The sequence below is a fragment of the Juglans microcarpa x Juglans regia genome, chromosome 8S (genome assembly GCF_004785595.1).
Source record: "Juglans microcarpa x Juglans regia isolate MS1-56 chromosome 8S, Jm3101_v1.0, whole genome shotgun sequence".
NCBI lineage: Eukaryota > Viridiplantae > Streptophyta > Magnoliopsida > Fagales > Juglandaceae > Juglans > Juglans microcarpa x Juglans regia.
In genome coordinates, this window is record NC_054609.1 from 14,669,602 (window position 1) to 14,686,606 (window position 17,005).

Genomic DNA, 17,005 nt, shown 5'->3' on the forward strand with positions numbered 1-17,005 from the left:
ACTCATCTCGATCTCTCTCATCGTCACTCTCTCTTTCATCAACTCTCTCTCTCATCTCGGTCTCTCTCTCCTCGACTCTTCTCTCATCCCTCATGCTCTCTATCTCTCATCTCTGCTCTCTCTCTCTCATCGTCGATCTCTCTTTCTCTCATCGTCGCTCTCTCACATCTCGATCTCTCTCTCATATCCTCTCTCTCTCTCAACTCTCAGTCCGTAATTCCAAATTTAGAAAATGAATATTGTAAGATGTTTTTTGTATTTTACTTATGCCACGTAAGGTGTGCAGCGGCTGCTCCCACTACAGTAACTTCTCCCCAGAGTTTTTCATATAAAATTCCATCACCCATGTTTATTTTTTTATCAAAACCAAAACCAAAACCAAAACCAAAACCAATGTAATTTATGAGAAATGTGTTCTGTATGGTCGACCACCAAAACACAGCCTAGGAAAGAGAAGAAGAAAAAAAAAAAAAAAAAGACCACCAAAACACAAACCAAATTCAAGTGTCAACAGTCTCACACATAATTACAACTAACACCTAGATATTTAAGCAATTGTTCCAGAAAAGCTCCTCTCTCTTCAGAAGCTACAAGATCAAACACATGAGCGAAGCACCTCACAGAATGAGAATTGAGAACCTCTCCAATCTATACAGACTGTGCAGAAAACAAGAAGCAAGAAATTTATCCAAGGCCACATTTAAACAGTGAGATGAGATGAGATGAGATATTTGTGAACAGCAGTAAAATGATTTGAATTAATATGTTTTATAAAATTTTAGAAAATGAAAGAGAAAAATTTGAATAAAAATATTATAAAGTTAAAATATTATTATAATATAATTTTTTAAAATAATTTCTGTTTTGAGATTTGAAAAAATTTGATTTTTTTTTGTATTTATTTAGAAGTCTGGGAAAATTGCAATAATTAATTATTAATTAGGTGAAAAAATTAAAAATTTGAAATTGAAAAGTGTTTGTGTTTGTGATGTATGGATATTGAGATGCAATGAGATGAGTTATGACAACTTCGCCATCCAAACAAGGCAAGTCTAACATGGACAAAAGATAAAACATTTTTTGTGAACTGTGAGTAAAAGCCAAAACATTCTTAAGGATGATAATGGGCAATAAATCATACACTTCTCAGCCAAGTAGGCTTTCAAAAATTCAAAGTGTTTTTACTCCCTGGAACTGTTGAGACTCTGATGTATAATAGTAAAAGGTGACTTCATTAACTCAACATTTGACCAAGTAATTACCATTACATACTCTCTTTATATACATCAAACATTCTGACAACAATGTCACACTCCCTTAGCTCCGGGCAACACTCAATATCCCTTTTATAAGCTTTTGTTAGTAGATTTTGCCAAGGAAGTGAAGCTCAACCTGCATACAAGAGAGGGAAAGATACAAAGAGAAGTCACAATATAGAAGACTTGTATCACATACTCCAAAGCCTTCATGCACTGAGGCTTGAGTACTGGGATCTAACAAAAGACAAATAAAATTACCAAAGAAAAAAAAAACTAGAGCTATCACTTCCAAGTTAAACAAGAAATTTTTTTAATAATTGTATCACATATATTCATTGCTACTCGTTTTCACTTTGAAAGTATACCTGATTAGTGGCTTCCCTTGTACCACAGGTGCTGGAGTCACATTTGACAATGGCGCCACAAGTTCAGTGGGCTTTGCAGAGGAAAAAAAATAGGGGGAAAAAAACAAGCCAAGAGAAATGGTAAATACTGTCAGAACTGCCCACTGCATATATAACATAAAGGAACAGACTTTATTTGCAACGGCTATATTAATAAAATAAGGCTAAAGCAATATTTATACAGACTATATAATATATAAAACGGTGGGGACTCAACCTCAAAAGAAGCCAGAGAAAAGCTAGTGCAGCTTTTGTTTGGCTAATACTTGTTAATGGAATAATATTTATGTGTTGCTATTTGAAACCAGAAAGGTGCTCTCAGAGAACCAAAATGAAATTTTAAAAAGCTTGTTATTTCAAGCGATATCCAAGGCATAAAAAAACCTGCTCGTTTCCATAAGAAAAATTATATTTGCAAGCTGGTGTGGAGGACACACCCTCTACATACAATTTTTGCAAGGTTAATGAATTCATATATCATGAAGAACTCTCAAACATTGAATGAAAGCAAATCATCAGAATCCAAGTTACCATAAGCCAAATAAAAAGGTTATACTTTTTACTTTCTTGTTATCCTTGAGATTAACCAATCAAAAGGCATATACTTCACCCATTTACAATAACCACAAATAGTACACATGCAAACAAAATAAAAGTAAGGATCAACAAGAAGAACCAATAGGCATATCGGCCAAAAAAATAGTTAAAAGGTTAGCAAATAAGACCTCAAGCTCCTCTGAGTTCCCATTGGAATATAAACTGTTGGGACAAGCAGATCCAGTGCTAGAGGTTACTGGCACTGCAACTGCTGTATTTTCTGTTGAAGACTCCAAATGGCCACCTTTCAACTTTTCTCTAATATCTTTACCTTGATTTCTATATTCAAAATCATATTCGAGCTCATCAAGTTCTTCTGGGACAGCTTGGTGGGCTCCATATGGACCAGACAAAATCTTCTCAATTGCCAACTTCTCTGTTTCTCTAGAGCTTGTTGCATCATCAGCAGGAGGGTTTTTGTTAGGTGAATTGCATCTCACTGATACATTACGTTGACCATTCTGAGAAGAAACCTCCACTACATTTGTTGTATTTCCCAAGCTGTCTGGTATATCATTCTCAGACTTCTCTTTTCCAGATTCCTCTACCCTGTGGGTATCCATTTTGTCGTCTTTAATAGAAGTCGAGCTTCTAGCACTGACAGAAGGGCAACACTCCTTGGTAGATGGAGCCACAGCAGCTAAGCACTTTGTGTTTCTCAGGTTAGTCTCTAAACTATCATCCACATGCTTTCGCTTTCTTTCATTATCTGTTCCTTTTGAAACTGCTGTACCTACACCAGAATTATCTTGAGCGTGACCAGAAAATTTCAGTTCCGAACTCCCCCTACTCTCCCAAGTTACTTTAGATGGGCGGGAAGGTCGAATCCCACCAGGAAATACGAAGTTGGGTATATCCCTGCGTTTTACATGAGATACACTGATCTCCATCCCCGGCTTCCACAACGAGTACATAAGCACATTGTGTTTAAATTCCTTGACAGTTAACCTCATATCAAACTGTTCACCTTCATTCACTGGAACTCCTTGTTTTCGCTGCAAACCCATGAAGTAACAACAATGGAAAGCTCTAGACCTGTCTGAAAAATCCTCTGGGTGTGGGTGGCACTGAAGCATGTAATAGGTATGTCTCTCGATCTGGCGTATAGTACACAAGACATGCTGTGTTAGGAATCTATATATCGTGAAAGAAAAAGGAAAAAGAACAAATACAAAACAGCTGGAAATAGCCAACAATGACAAATATAGATTACACCTTCAATGTTAGCTGACGAAGGCGAGACTCAACCCAGCCTTTCCATTTTCTTAGATCATCAGCATTTGCTGCAGTGATGTCTGTTTGTAGATAATTCTTATATGCTTCAAAGAATGCATAAGGCTCGAAAAGTGTATCCCAATCTGTCTTGCTTGCCTCAATAGCCTGCAAGCACTAGCAGACATCAATTTCCAAAAGTAGTAACAATAATAACGGTGATAAAAAAAACTTTCTAAAAATTTAAGTTGATTAAACTAAGAGGTCAACTTAATCATAATTTGCAAATGTGTGCTTCTGTGTGTGCATCAGATCAATATACAAATCAATGTGAAACAGTTGTCCAAATCTATATGTGCATAAATTTCAGGTGGAAACATATCGCAAATAAAATCATGGAATCATACCTCACATATCTCACTACCCCTCTGAAACTCCTCTGACATAATACGCAAAGTACTTGACGATACATTGTAGCTAGAGTTCATGGACGGGTAAGCAGGAGTTATTATAGGCATCAAATGGAACCTGTCTTTGGGATTCCTTCTAGGATCCCAAACTTGAAGTCCAAGAGATCCTTCTTCAATTGCACAGAGCATTACTGGGTTTGGCCAACGCCACTGAGTATAGACCCTGAAGAATCGAGACACCAACATATTGGGCAGCGCATTGGGATATAGCTGGCATATGCGAGCAACCAGCAAAGCCCAGTTTATACCACCAAGAAACCCTGCAACCTGCACATGATAGGGAGGAAAGTGCTCTGATAAATTAGAAAGAATAGTAATAAATAAGAGCTAAAACGATCACACCCTACATTTGAGTAAACACCACGACGTTTTGCCCATAACCTCATGCACCTCAGAGTTGTGCGGAAATTCTGCACTTCAGAAAACAAACAAGCAATTGGAGATGATAAATTCTATGGAAAGCTTCAATGCACACATAATAAAAGAAAGTAATGGCCACACCTGAATATTTGGAACCAAACGCAAAATTTGGTCAGTGACCCTACAACCATTGAGACTACGAACTGTCTGTTCATCTGCATTCTGTAGTATTGAGTCCTGCGAGATATCTAGGTCCTGCACCAGAATAGCATGTTTAAAACAGAAATGCATACAAACAAAGGAGAACATACAAGATATATACTTTAAAGCACCATGTAAACATGAAATCAAAGTGCTAGTTTCCTTTGGATCTACCCAAAGGTCATTTGATCAATCCTGCAATGTGATAAGCCTGCATGAGAATTTTATTGTATCCCATATGCTGTATGATAAACAATCCCTAGGATTAACATCACATATATGTTGCAAAAATATAGTTTTGATTGTGGACTAACTTCTTAAGGGATTCAGTGGTTGCTTGGGAAACAGGAAAGCCAGACACGCACGACTGGTTAGATTCATCAAGAGGATTGCACCCAGTTATCTTACCTCGTAAAGGGGCTAACCAATGACAACAAGGGCTTGAAGAGATAAATTGTCCAAATTAGGATCTTTCTCCTACACAATCCAAGCCACATTGGCACCTTAAAAAATCACACATATTCTGTATGGTTTTTACATGATGAATAAATTCCAAGTTTCATTTCACTCACAACCTTCCAAATGATATAATATAGTTAGCCAAAGCTTAACTAAAAGGGAGCAGGTGCAGACAAGAGGGTTTCCAGGATGAATCCAGTTCTTACTTCAGGAATAACCCAGAGTGACAATTTTGCATACAGAAGGTCAATGGACACGCCATTGAACTTAAATTTCATTACTGGAACATGAGCATCAGGCACGGGGTGCAACTCCATTACTTCAGGCATCTCAGAGAGCATTCTAAATAGCTCACCAAAGAAATCTTCCTACAGCCAATTTAATCAAATACTAAATTCAGAAGACAATACCACATAGAAGAATAGTAAATGTAGTTGCACCAGAAATAGGCGAGAGAGGATCTCACGTCTCTTGTAGCATGTCTTGGTCCCACACAAAGCGTGTCTATATCTGCACCAGGGCCATGCACCTAAAAAACCAAAATACAAAGCAGAAGTAGAAGTAGATAATGAATGAAAACTCCCGAAACAACAAATCATAATACAAAAAACAAAAAACTTTTAAAATAGAAAGAAGGGTTTCACACCCCTAGCCGATAGGAACCAAAGGTGAAAATCTTGGCGTTTGCTTCTTGCACGAGTTGCTCATTCAACCCCTTAGAACGACTGATTGCTTTGACCCAAATCTTTACAATCTATATAAATATTCTTTTGATAAGTACAAGCTATATAAATATTAAACATAAGTCTAGTTATCAAAACAATACTAAAAAAATATTAAACATCAGTCAGCATCGCATTCAGAATTAACCAAACAACCAATGTAACGATACAACAACTAATTTAGAAATTCAACCTGGTCAAGCCTTCCAAGCACTTCCTCCCTACTGACAGCTTCTTCCGGACTCTCATACAATCCAGCGTCTCGCAGATACTGAACACCCAGAAACCAAGTTCAGAGATTTATGATATATAGTTTGAAACCAGGCAATGGGTAAATGTGAATTTATAATTTGATAAAACACAAAGAGATAACCTTTTCGATTTCACGGGTCTTGATCACATCGGACTCAGTCGGTCCACCTAACGAAATTGGTTCTGTTATGCCTAACCGTTGCCCATTATTCCGATTCATCAATCCAGAGCGCTCCATTTATATATATAAACTGCCACTGGTTATATTATCTTGATTCCATTTTTTTCACAATATGTGGATGCTATCAGCAAATTATAGATAATATCTCAGACTTTTTTGTTCACTCTCTCTTTTTTTCCCATTGATAATCAAATAAAAACATAAAATCTGGAAAACAATACAAAAATGATATAATCGTTGATTTTACAGTACTGGGTGGAAACAAAGTCCAAAGCACAAACAAATTGGAATTTAGAACCATAACAATAATAAAAAAAGTATATGTAAATCTAGCTAGCTCCAAAATTGACTTGTTTCATAATTAAATGACCATCGAACAGAGTACAACGCCAACTCAAGGCCAGTAATTGAAAAACAGCGTAACCCTAGACGATGAACAAGCACGCCGGAGAAAAAACAAATAGATTCCGGCGAGCGCGATCGGAAGCCCAAACTCTCCAGGTCTTTTTGAGCTCCGTGGACGGGGTTGCTTCGTTGGCCACGTCCAGCAACCGAGTCTCCCCCAAAAATACTCTGAGAAAGAGAAGAGTCGAGAATTCTGCGTGGGTCTTTTCTTTTTCTTTTTTCTTTTTTCTTTTTCCTGGGTTCTTCCCCTTTTTCCTGCTTTGGCGATGCAGAGGTTTGTGACGATGGGAATACGTTCATAAAGGAAACGTGGAACGGAAAGGAAGCAGAGGTGTTGCCGTGTTGGCGTTGCGGTTTGGTTGGACAACCAACGTTAATTATTCGTAGAAAAATGCTAAATACGGAGAGAGGTACCATTTTTATTCAGAAAAAAAAAATGGTGTTTTTCGGATGTTTTTCATAAAATATAAAATATTTTTTATAAGATGTAGGAGGATAAATAGTAATTAAGAAGAATAATTTTTTAAAAAAAAATTATAAGAATTTTTTATGCATAATATTATACATAAAAAAATAATATTTATAATTTTAGAATATACAAGTCACATAAATTTCTTTTAAAAAAATAAATAAATTTATAATTCACATAAAAAATTATTTTTAAGAATGAATTCTGTTTTTTAAAAAAAAATTGTGCAAAACTTACCCACCTAAAACTATATCTAATATATTGAGTATATTTATGATTTTATCAATTCTTTTACAAACCTTTTTGACATGACATTAAATGATTAAATAAATAACAATAATTTTTCTTAATTATTTAAGATCATTTCAAGAAATAATAATAATTAATAAAATGATGTATAATTTTTTATCCTATCAAAAGAATTATGTTATTCAAATTCGAGGCATGTAGAATCTATTTATTTATTTTTATTTTTTATTTTTTATTTTTTATTTTCTTACAGGAAACATAGTAAATTTCATTAATGAGCATAAGAATATACAAGATCTTGAATGCAAGCTGAAACACCATACATGAAAACAGAATCAACATTTAAACAACAGCTTTGGCTAGATTGTGTGCCAAATGATTAACATCCCTTTTCACAAAGTGAAATTCCCATTGCTGTAAGTTAGAGAGCAAAATCTGAATATCATGAAGAATATGGCCACAAGTAGAAAATAAGTCATCTGATCTCTAAACCAGCTCCACCACATTCTTTGAATCACCTTCAAATACAACTCTGTGAAAACCCAACTCCAAACAAAATGAAACTGCCATAAAATCTCCAAAGGTTTCAGCAATATGTGGTTGAGGACATCCATGTTTGGGAATTTGCTTTGAGGCTAGAACATCTCCATTCTCATTTCTTCTTAAAATAATACCAATTCCCATTTTTTGGTGAAGATGATCCAAAGCAATGTCCCAATTAGCTTTAATATATCCTGACTTTGGTGGCTGTCAAGACTGTGCAGGTGCTTCTTGTTGCAGAAAGTTGGAAACTAAAGATTGGTTTTGAGTTTGAAATTCCTCCCGAGAATTATAAGCCATACACAATAGTTGAGATGGATGCTGGAAAATGTTGTCATAAATTAGCTTGTTCCTCCTTATCCATAAAGATCGAGCAGTAATCATCATTAACTCAAAATATGCACTCTCGAGACATCCCTCTAGGAACATAACTATGTCCATGAATTTGAGACCCGTAAGTCTACTTTTCTGAAGTTTCTTGTTACAAAGACACTAGACATCAATAGCAAAAAGGCACTCCCACAAAATGTGTTCAATAGATTCATCTGCTAAGAAACAAATTGGACAAAGTGCATCTCTCACAACATTTATCATCTTTAAATTTTGTCTGGTTGGTAGGATATTGTAGCAAGCTTTCCACATAAAATTCTTCACAACTGGAGAGGTACATTGGATTGCCAAATGCTCAGCCAACATTTTTCTGCAGTACCGCCTTCAAAAGAACCACATGAGTTTCTGTTGCATAAAAATAGCTAAAGATGGTAGGCACTTCTCACAGAGAACCTACCATTATTTGTACATCTCCGTACCAAGCTATCTTCACTAGCAAGATAACTAAGACATGTTAGAAATCAAAGCCACTTCATTTACACTAAACGAAGTCTACAATAGGTCCATATCCCACTCAGTTGAACTTGGAAGTATTCAGTTTTCAACCTTGGCATTCTCATCCAGAATTGATATTGGAGATTGAATAGAGTAAGTCACAGGACGTGTTATCCATTTATCTTTCTAAATATGAACACTTTTACCATTTCCCACTTGACACCATAAGCCTTCCAAATCTCGAGGTGAAAGAATGCTTTTCCAAGCATAAGATGCATTTGTAGGTACTGTTGCCTCAAAAAGAGTAGAGTTTGAAAAATATTTAGCTTTGAGGATCTGAGCAGACAATGATGATGACATATGTAGTAGTCTCCAGAGTTGTTTTGCCAACATAGCAGTGTTAAAACATTATAGATCTCTGAAATCTAGCTCAAATTTCCTTTTTGCCTTGCCCATCTTACTCCAGCTCAACCAGTGAATTTTATGGTCATTTTCCATATGGCTCCACAAAAACCTCTACATCATCTTAGTAATTTGGGAGCAAAGAGTCTTAGGTAATCGAAATAAACTCATGAAATACGTTGGAATGGCTTGGATGACAACTTTAAGGAGAATTTCTTTCCTAGCCTTACAAAAGCAATTTAGATTTCCAACCATTGATCCTCTCCCAAATTCTATTTGTAATGTAATTAAAAGTAGTTGTTTTGTTTCTTCCCATCATAGATGGTAAACCAAAATATTTCTCAAAGCTACCAATAAATCAAAGGCAGAGAGATTCTGAACAGTAGATGTAGTTGCTCTATCAGTATTCCTACTAAAATAAAGAGAAGTCTTGGCCCTATTCAGTTGCTGGCCAGATGAATAGGGCTAGAAGACCTCTCGTAGCATTGTAAAATGTCTTGTCATTCCATTGAATTTGCTTTAATAAAAAGCAAACTATCATCAACAAAGAACAAATGGGAGATCCGAATCCTACCTCTTGAAATTGGCACACTATGAAGAGCTCCAGTCAGTTGTGCATGTAATAGGAGTTGACTTAGGCCCCGTTTGGATACAGAAACGGTTTCATGTCATTTATTTTTATTATTATAATTTTTTCAAATTTTCATACAAAATATAATAAACAATTCAACTTTTTCAAATCTCAAAACAATAATAATATTTAAAAATAATGTTCTAACAATATTTTATTCAACTTTCAACTTTAATCTAAAATCATCTTATCTTATCTCACTATCCAAACGAGGCCTTAATACTTCAGCACAAATAATAAATAAATAAATAAAGAGAACTAGAATCTCCCTATTGGATACCTGTTGAAGGTATAAAACTCATTTGTGGTTCATCATCAATTAGAATGGAGTAGGACACTGAGGAAACGCACTCCATAATCAGTTGAACCCATCTCTGCCCAAATCCCCATCTTCACCAAGACAAGCTTTAAGAAATCTCATTCAACTATATCATAAACCTTGCTCATATCAAGCTTAACAGCCATGTAACATTCTCTTCCTTTCAAACAAGAACTCATTGTATGAAAAGTCTCATAGGTAGCTAACACATTATCAATAATGAGACGACCGGGTATGAATACACTTTGGTTTGGTGATATAATATGAGGCAGAATAGTCTTAAGCCGATTGTCTAAGACTTTTGAAACTATTTTATAGATGACATTACATAAGCTGGTGGGACGATAATTTGTTACCTTAACTGACAAGATAAGGGTGATATAAGTATGATTTATAGCTGTCAAAGAATCTCCTTCACTAAGGAACCTGAGAACACTATGACATACTTTATCTCCAAGCACATCCAATTTAGCTTGAAAAAAGAGGCAGAATAACCATTCGGACCTAGTGATTTGTAGGGAGACATCTAAAAAAGAGTTGTTCTGACTTTTTCTATTGTGAAGGTCTTTTGTAAGTTGTTTTTCATATTATTTGTTACTATGTGGTTAATAACTCATAAACAAGTTTCAATATCCTCAAGAGATTAAGAAATAAAAGGCTTAAAGAAATAGTTTGTGAAAACAGCCTTAATGTCATTCTCTTCATGCAAAGTAAACTCAGTATCAGTTTCAACCCTACAAATATGATTAATTCTTTTCCTCTTATTTGTAGAAGAATGGTAAAACTTTGTATTGCAATCACCATATCTTAGCCAATCCACTTTAGCTCTTTGCTTTCATCATATATTATCATTCTCATGCAATACATTTATTGCATAGTGTACATCTCTAAGCTTAGCCATCGATTCAGATGAGTTATCAAATTGCAGTGACTCTAGCTTTGCTACCAAGAGATGAAGTTATCTCCCCTCATTGTCACATTTGCCTCTGATGCATCTTTTCAAAGCTACTATGCAATTATTCAGAGTGCAAGTGAAGGCTGCCAGATTATCAGATTGATGATCCCCACAATTTCAACTATTCAAAATAACTGTTTTACAAATATCATCTAAGTTATAGCAAGCCTCATATCTCCATATATTTCTTTTAGAATGGAAAATAAAACCTAGAGATTGAACACAACTTAGAATTGGATTATGATCTGAAATTTAGTGTGGAAGAACCTTAGTAGTAGCTCTACCAAAAGAAGTGAGCCACTCATGATTGGCAAGAGTTCTATCTAATCTCTCTATGGTGAAAGTATCATCTGATCTGTGATTACACCAAGTAAATTCTGGACCCTGATAACCCATATCACATAGCCCACAATCCATCAAAACAGATTGGAAGTCATCCATCTGTTGAACATATCTGTTAACACCACCTTTCTTCTCAGAGGGACTCAAAACTTCATTAAAATCACCCATTAAAACCCAAGGTGAAGAAATACCCCTACTAAAAAATTTGATTATATCCCAACCTTCCTTATGTTTATGTGTATTTGGATGCCTATAAACCTTGTGAAGAACCACCAACATGAACATTTTCTACAATCTGATTGTAACATGAATGTGTTGTAGAGAAAAAATAAAGAGGTTAACATCAAGATCATTGTGTCAAAATAATGCTAATCCACCACTTGTTTTCATACTATCAAAAGTTATCAGATGATTAAGGCCCAGTTTCAACTTCAAAGACTGAACTCTATTCCCTACTAACTTAGTCTCCATTAACAACAACAAATGTGGTTTAAGTTTCTTTACCAGCTGGTAAAGACTACAAATTGATCGAGGATAGTTCCAACTTAAGAGATTCATTTTTGTTGGTAGGGCTAGGAGCCAGCCTCCGCTGACATCACAAGAGAATTTATTTTGTCACCTAATTGTTGCACATGATTTTTTAGTAGCATCTGAACTAGACACCATGTCAGATTCAATATTGCCAACCTGATTCTTACTCTTCCCTTTCATAGGCATCTTAGAATTGTTTTGCAAAGTTGGAACATATTGTGTAAGGGCTCTAGCCCTACGTTTCCAAGTCTTATTATTCATAGATTGGGAGAAAGCATCATTGACTTTGGATGACTCTGAAAAACCCATTGTATATGTAGTATGTTTGCATCATCAATTGGTGGAACATTATTAGAAATAATATCAGAGGTCTTCAAAGTAGTGATTGATACATTATTCCTATCAATATTTTAAATGTTCTCCTTTTCCGCAAAGGTTCCAACTAAAGAATTGTCCAAATTGCAAAAAACTGTTTTTTTTTTAAATATCCTTATTAATTGTAGGAATAACTGCCACTTCATCAGTAAATTGTCCCACTGATTTCTCATAATCTAAATCTCCAGAAAAATGAGTGGTAGGTTGCTTTCCAGCTGCCATAGAGAGTGTTGTTAGTAGATAATCGATTGTTAGGTACGGTTAGAAGTTATGATTGGTGTCCAAAGGGAATTAGGGCTAGGAATTATGATATATATGTAGGATGTCTTTTTATTAATTGTTAGGGTCAGTTTGGTCTTTCTATTCAGTAGTGGGTTATCTTATTAGTTAGTGATGGGTTGGGCTTCGTACTATGAATTGGGTCTCATTCAGTTATTATTTGATCGTGGACCACGTTGGCCATTTGAAACGTGTAGTTATTGAGTTTGTATTTAACGTTATGCATTATCAGAATGAAGTAAGTTTTCAGTTGTTCTTCAAATCAGTCTTGGAGTGTGTGGGCTCCTCAAAATGCCAAAGTATTCTAGCTATTATTTTAATTAAAAAATTCCTCTACCCTAACAATGGTCTTAGAGCCACATTCGTACACCATGGCTAAAGGTACCTGCCATGCGCAGTTAGCTAAAGTCGTTGCTGCATTGAAAGGTGAATCGATCCATTTGCTGGAGGAGCAAGGAAGGTAGAAGCAGATGTTGGAGGCCATCCTTCAACAACTCAGTAATCTGGCGTCAAGTTACGATCACTTGGTGGTTAATGCTGCACATCACAACATGGGAGAGAGTTCATCAGGTAATAATCTTAAATTAAATGGAAATCCCTTATTTGAAGGCAATGGGGGAAGCCAAGCGAGGACTCTTCAATTAGACTTCCCTAGATTTAATGGATCCAAGCATGTTGAGTGGATCTTGAAAGCCCAACAGTTCTTCTCATATTGTAACACCCCAAATGATCAAAAGCTCCAAATTACTTTTTTTCATATGGAGGGGAAGACTTTATCATGATACTGTTGGCTTATGGAATCTAGTCCAGTGACTACATGGGAGGAGTTTGTAGTAGCCCAAAAAACCCGTTTTGGGCCCTCGACGTATGAGGATTCAGTGGGAGTTTTCACAAAATTCCGACAAACCAGTACAGTTGAGAGTATCAAACTCAATTTGAGATTCTATCTAATAGGATCGGTGGTATTATAGAAGAGTTTCGAGTGAGTACATTTTTAAATGGGCTAAGGATAGACTTGAGAATTCTTGTGTCTATGTTTAAACCCTCAACATTGCCAGCAGCCTTTGGGCTAACTAGGTTACAAGATGAGGAAGTAGTAAGAAGTCAAATCCAAAACCCAACCCTACACCACTAGAATCCCAAATTATCAGCACCTACTCCAATCCTTTGACTCCCAACACCACCTCCCATATCAGATTATAAACCCTCAAATCCCAACTTTAGAAACTTTAATTCAACCAGAAAACCTATCTTACCTATTAGGAGAATTTCTCTTACATAGATGTAGGAAATAAGAGAGAATGGTTTATGTTATTATTGTGATGAGAAGTTTCGTTCGGGGCATGGGTGTAGCTGGCCTAAGATCTTTTTATTGGAAGGAATAGGAGAAGAAAAAAAGGTGAGGATGAAATAGAAGGGTGTTTGGTTGTTTTACAGCCAGATGAAGGTAAGGGAGAGGAAGAGGAAGTTGTAGAACTGCTTGGCATCTCCTTACATGATGTGGCAGGGTCATTATCTCCTACAACAATAAGGTTGAAGGGTATTGTTGATCGACAAGATGTGTTAGTATTGATAGATACATGGAGTATACACAGTTTCATTGATCCATATATGGCAAGGAAACTGAGACTACAAGTGGAGGAGAGCCATCTATAAGTCAAGGTAGCAAATGGTGCTAGCCTCCCTTGCCTAGGGTTTTAAAGGGCTATCCCAATCCAACTATAGAACCTATACACCCAACCTAACCTTTATTTGCTAACCTTGGGGGGTTGTGAAGTAGTTTTGGGCATGGATTGGTTGAGATCTCTTAGCTCCGTCCTATGGAATTTCACAGATCTCACAATGAAGTTTACGTTTATGGAGGCTAAAATTACACTGCAGCCTGCAGGGGATCCAAAGGCCATCCAAAGTGGTAGAAGAAGAGGAGCACATTAAGGGTTTGAAGAAAGGCTCAGCAAAAAGAATTTGGTTACACTTGATAGAGGAGATCCGAAAGGGTCTCAGGGCAAAAGTTCCACAGAAGGTACAAGCATTACTAAAAGAATTCAAAGTGGTGTTTGCTGAACCTAATGGTTTACCTCCACCTTCGAGCCATGACCATAAGATACAATTATAGGAAAGAGCACAACTCACTCATGTGAGACCTTATAGGTAACCATATTACTAGAAGGAGGAGATTGAAAGGTTGGTAATAGATATGCTTAAAAGTGGCATCATTTGCAGCAGTCAAAGTCCATATTCTTCGCCGGTGTTACTTTTGAGAAAGGTAGATGGGAGCTGGCATATGTGTGGACTACCGAGCTCTTAATAAGGATACGGTGAAAGACAAATATCTCATTCCAAATATTGATGAATTACTTGATGAACTCTATCGGGCACTAATTTTTTTCAAGCTGGATCTATGTTCGAGGTATCATCAAATCAAGATGAATCCTGAAGATGTCCCAAAAATAACTTTCAAGACCCATAATGGTCACTATGAATTCTTGGTCATGCCCTTTGGCTTGACCAACTCCCCTTCAACCTTCTAAGGTTTAATGAACAAGGTGTTCATACCCTATCTAAGGAGATTTGTATTGGTTTTCTTCGATGATATACTAATTTATAGCAAGTTATTGCAAGAAAACTCATGGCACTTGAGGATGAATTTGTAAGTTTTATAATCTCACCAATTTTTTGCAAAGGCATCTAAGTGTGTCTTTGGCAGCAGGGAAGTGGAGTATCTGGGGCATCTTATATCTAAAGAAGAGGTTAGAGCCGACCCATAAAAAATTATTGCTATTCAGAATTGGCCTGTACCAAAGAATCCCAAGACATTATTACGTGGATTTCTTGGATTGATAGGTTACTACAGGAGGTTTGTGCAGAATTATGGAACCATTGCAGCTCCGCTTACAGCACTACTGAAGAAGAACTCTTTCTCATGGAAAGAAAAAGGCTTAAGGAGCTTTTGAGAAACTCAAGGAGGCTATGGTAAAACCCCTAGTCCTCATATTACCAGATTTCTCTAAAAGTTTTATAATAGAGTATGATGCATCAGGGAATGGGTTGGGAGCAGTTTTGATGTAGTAAGGGAGACCCATTGCCTACCTTAGCCAAGCCTTAAAAAGTAAAAGTCTAACCCTATCCACCTATGAGAAAGAACTACTTGCATTGGTAATGGCATTGAGGAAGTGGAGGCACTGCATCTTGGGTCAGTCCTTTAAGGTTCGCACTAACCAGCAAGCTTTGAAACATTTGTTGGAACAGAGAGTGAGAACTCCAGCTTAGCAAAAGTGGATATCTAAACTAATGGGGTATGAGTTTACGATGGAGTACAAAAGTGGCAGGATGAACCTAGTCGGGGATGCATTATCCTGACTCCCTACTTCAGAAAACATAACCCAACCACCAGAAAAACCAATTTTCCCACCTCCCAACAATCACCAAAATAGAAACCCATCCAACCTTCCCATTAACAACCAACCCAATCTCAAAAACATGTCAGTTCATTCAATCAGTATGATACAAGCTAAGTGGATGGAAAAGTTAAAAAAATCTTACCCACTAGATCCTCTGTTGCAGACGCTAGTTAGCTCTTACCATCAGGAAACCCTGGACCCTTCTCAGTACCAATTCATAAATGACCTACTCCTTTACAAGGGTAGGCTACATCTTGGAACCTTGGTGCCCTTTCAGTAACAGATCCTACAACAATTCCACAACAATCCATTAGGGGGCCACACAAAAGTACACAAAACACATGCTAGAATAAAAAGAGAATTTTACTAGTCTGGTATGCACAGTGATATAAGAAGCTTCATCAGAGAATGTGATACATGCCAAAGGAACAAGGTTGAAGCAATCCCACTGGGTTGAAACCCTCCACCCAGCGGGATTGCTTCAACCTCTTCCAGTACCATAGTAGAATTGAGTGGATATTAACATGGATTTTATATAAGGGTTACCTCCATCAGGGAGACGAACTGTGGTAATGGTAGTGGTGGGCAGGTTGAGCAAATATGCCCACTTCGTATCCCTTACTCGCCCATACATAGCCTTATCAGTGGCAAGGTTATTTATAGATAATTTTTTCAGGTTACATGGAATGCCACAGACGATAGTAAGTGATATAGATCATATCTTCACTAATCAGCTTTGGAAGGAATTGTTTTGGATTTGTGGAACAAATCTCTTAATGAGTTCTGCTTATCATCCACAGATGAATGAACAAACAAATGTAACTAACAAAAGCCTTGAGTGTTACTTAAGGTGTTTCTTTAGTGACAGTCCCAAAGATTGGACAAAATGGCTATCGTCAGCCGAATATGTTTATAATACATCTAAGCACAATTCAACACAGATCTCACCCTTTGAGACTGTCTACGGACAACCTCCACCAAGGTTATTATCCTATGAACCAAGGTTTACCCGTGTGCAAGCTGTGGAGAAGGAGCTGAAGAACAGAGACTTCATAGTAGCCTTAGTTCAAGAAAACCTGCAAGAAGCCATAAACAAGATGAAGCATTACATAGATTTAAAAAGGACATAAAGGGAGTTCCAAGAAGGAGATTGGGTTTATTTAAG

General features: G+C 36.7%; 1 protein-coding gene across 2 annotated transcripts; it reads right to left on the reverse strand.

Annotated features, from left to right (window-relative positions):
* Nucleotides 1-1,094: 1,094 nt before the first annotated feature.
* Nucleotides 1,095-6,887, reverse strand: LOC121244485 (nuclear poly(A) polymerase 1-like). Of its 2 annotated transcripts, none has more exons than XM_041142565.1 (12): nt 6,058-6,887; nt 5,878-5,955; nt 5,609-5,716; nt 5,429-5,491; nt 5,169-5,330; nt 4,444-4,557; nt 4,290-4,352; nt 3,880-4,209; nt 3,476-3,640; nt 2,389-3,357; nt 1,625-1,767; nt 1,095-1,392 (listed from the first exon to the last, which is right to left on the reverse strand). In XM_041142565.1, exons 1-12 carry the CDS (start codon nt 6,172-6,174, stop codon nt 1,347-1,349), a joined length of 2,358 nt encoding a protein of 785 aa, XP_040998499.1. In that variant the 5' UTR covers nt 6,175-6,887; the 3' UTR covers nt 1,095-1,346. The 2 variants fall into 2 exon arrangements, with proteins under 2 accessions (XP_040998499.1, XP_040998500.1); XM_041142566.1 differs by having other exon boundaries at nt 1,625-1,695; nt 6,058-6,886.
* Nucleotides 6,888-17,005: the final 10,118 nt, after the last annotated feature.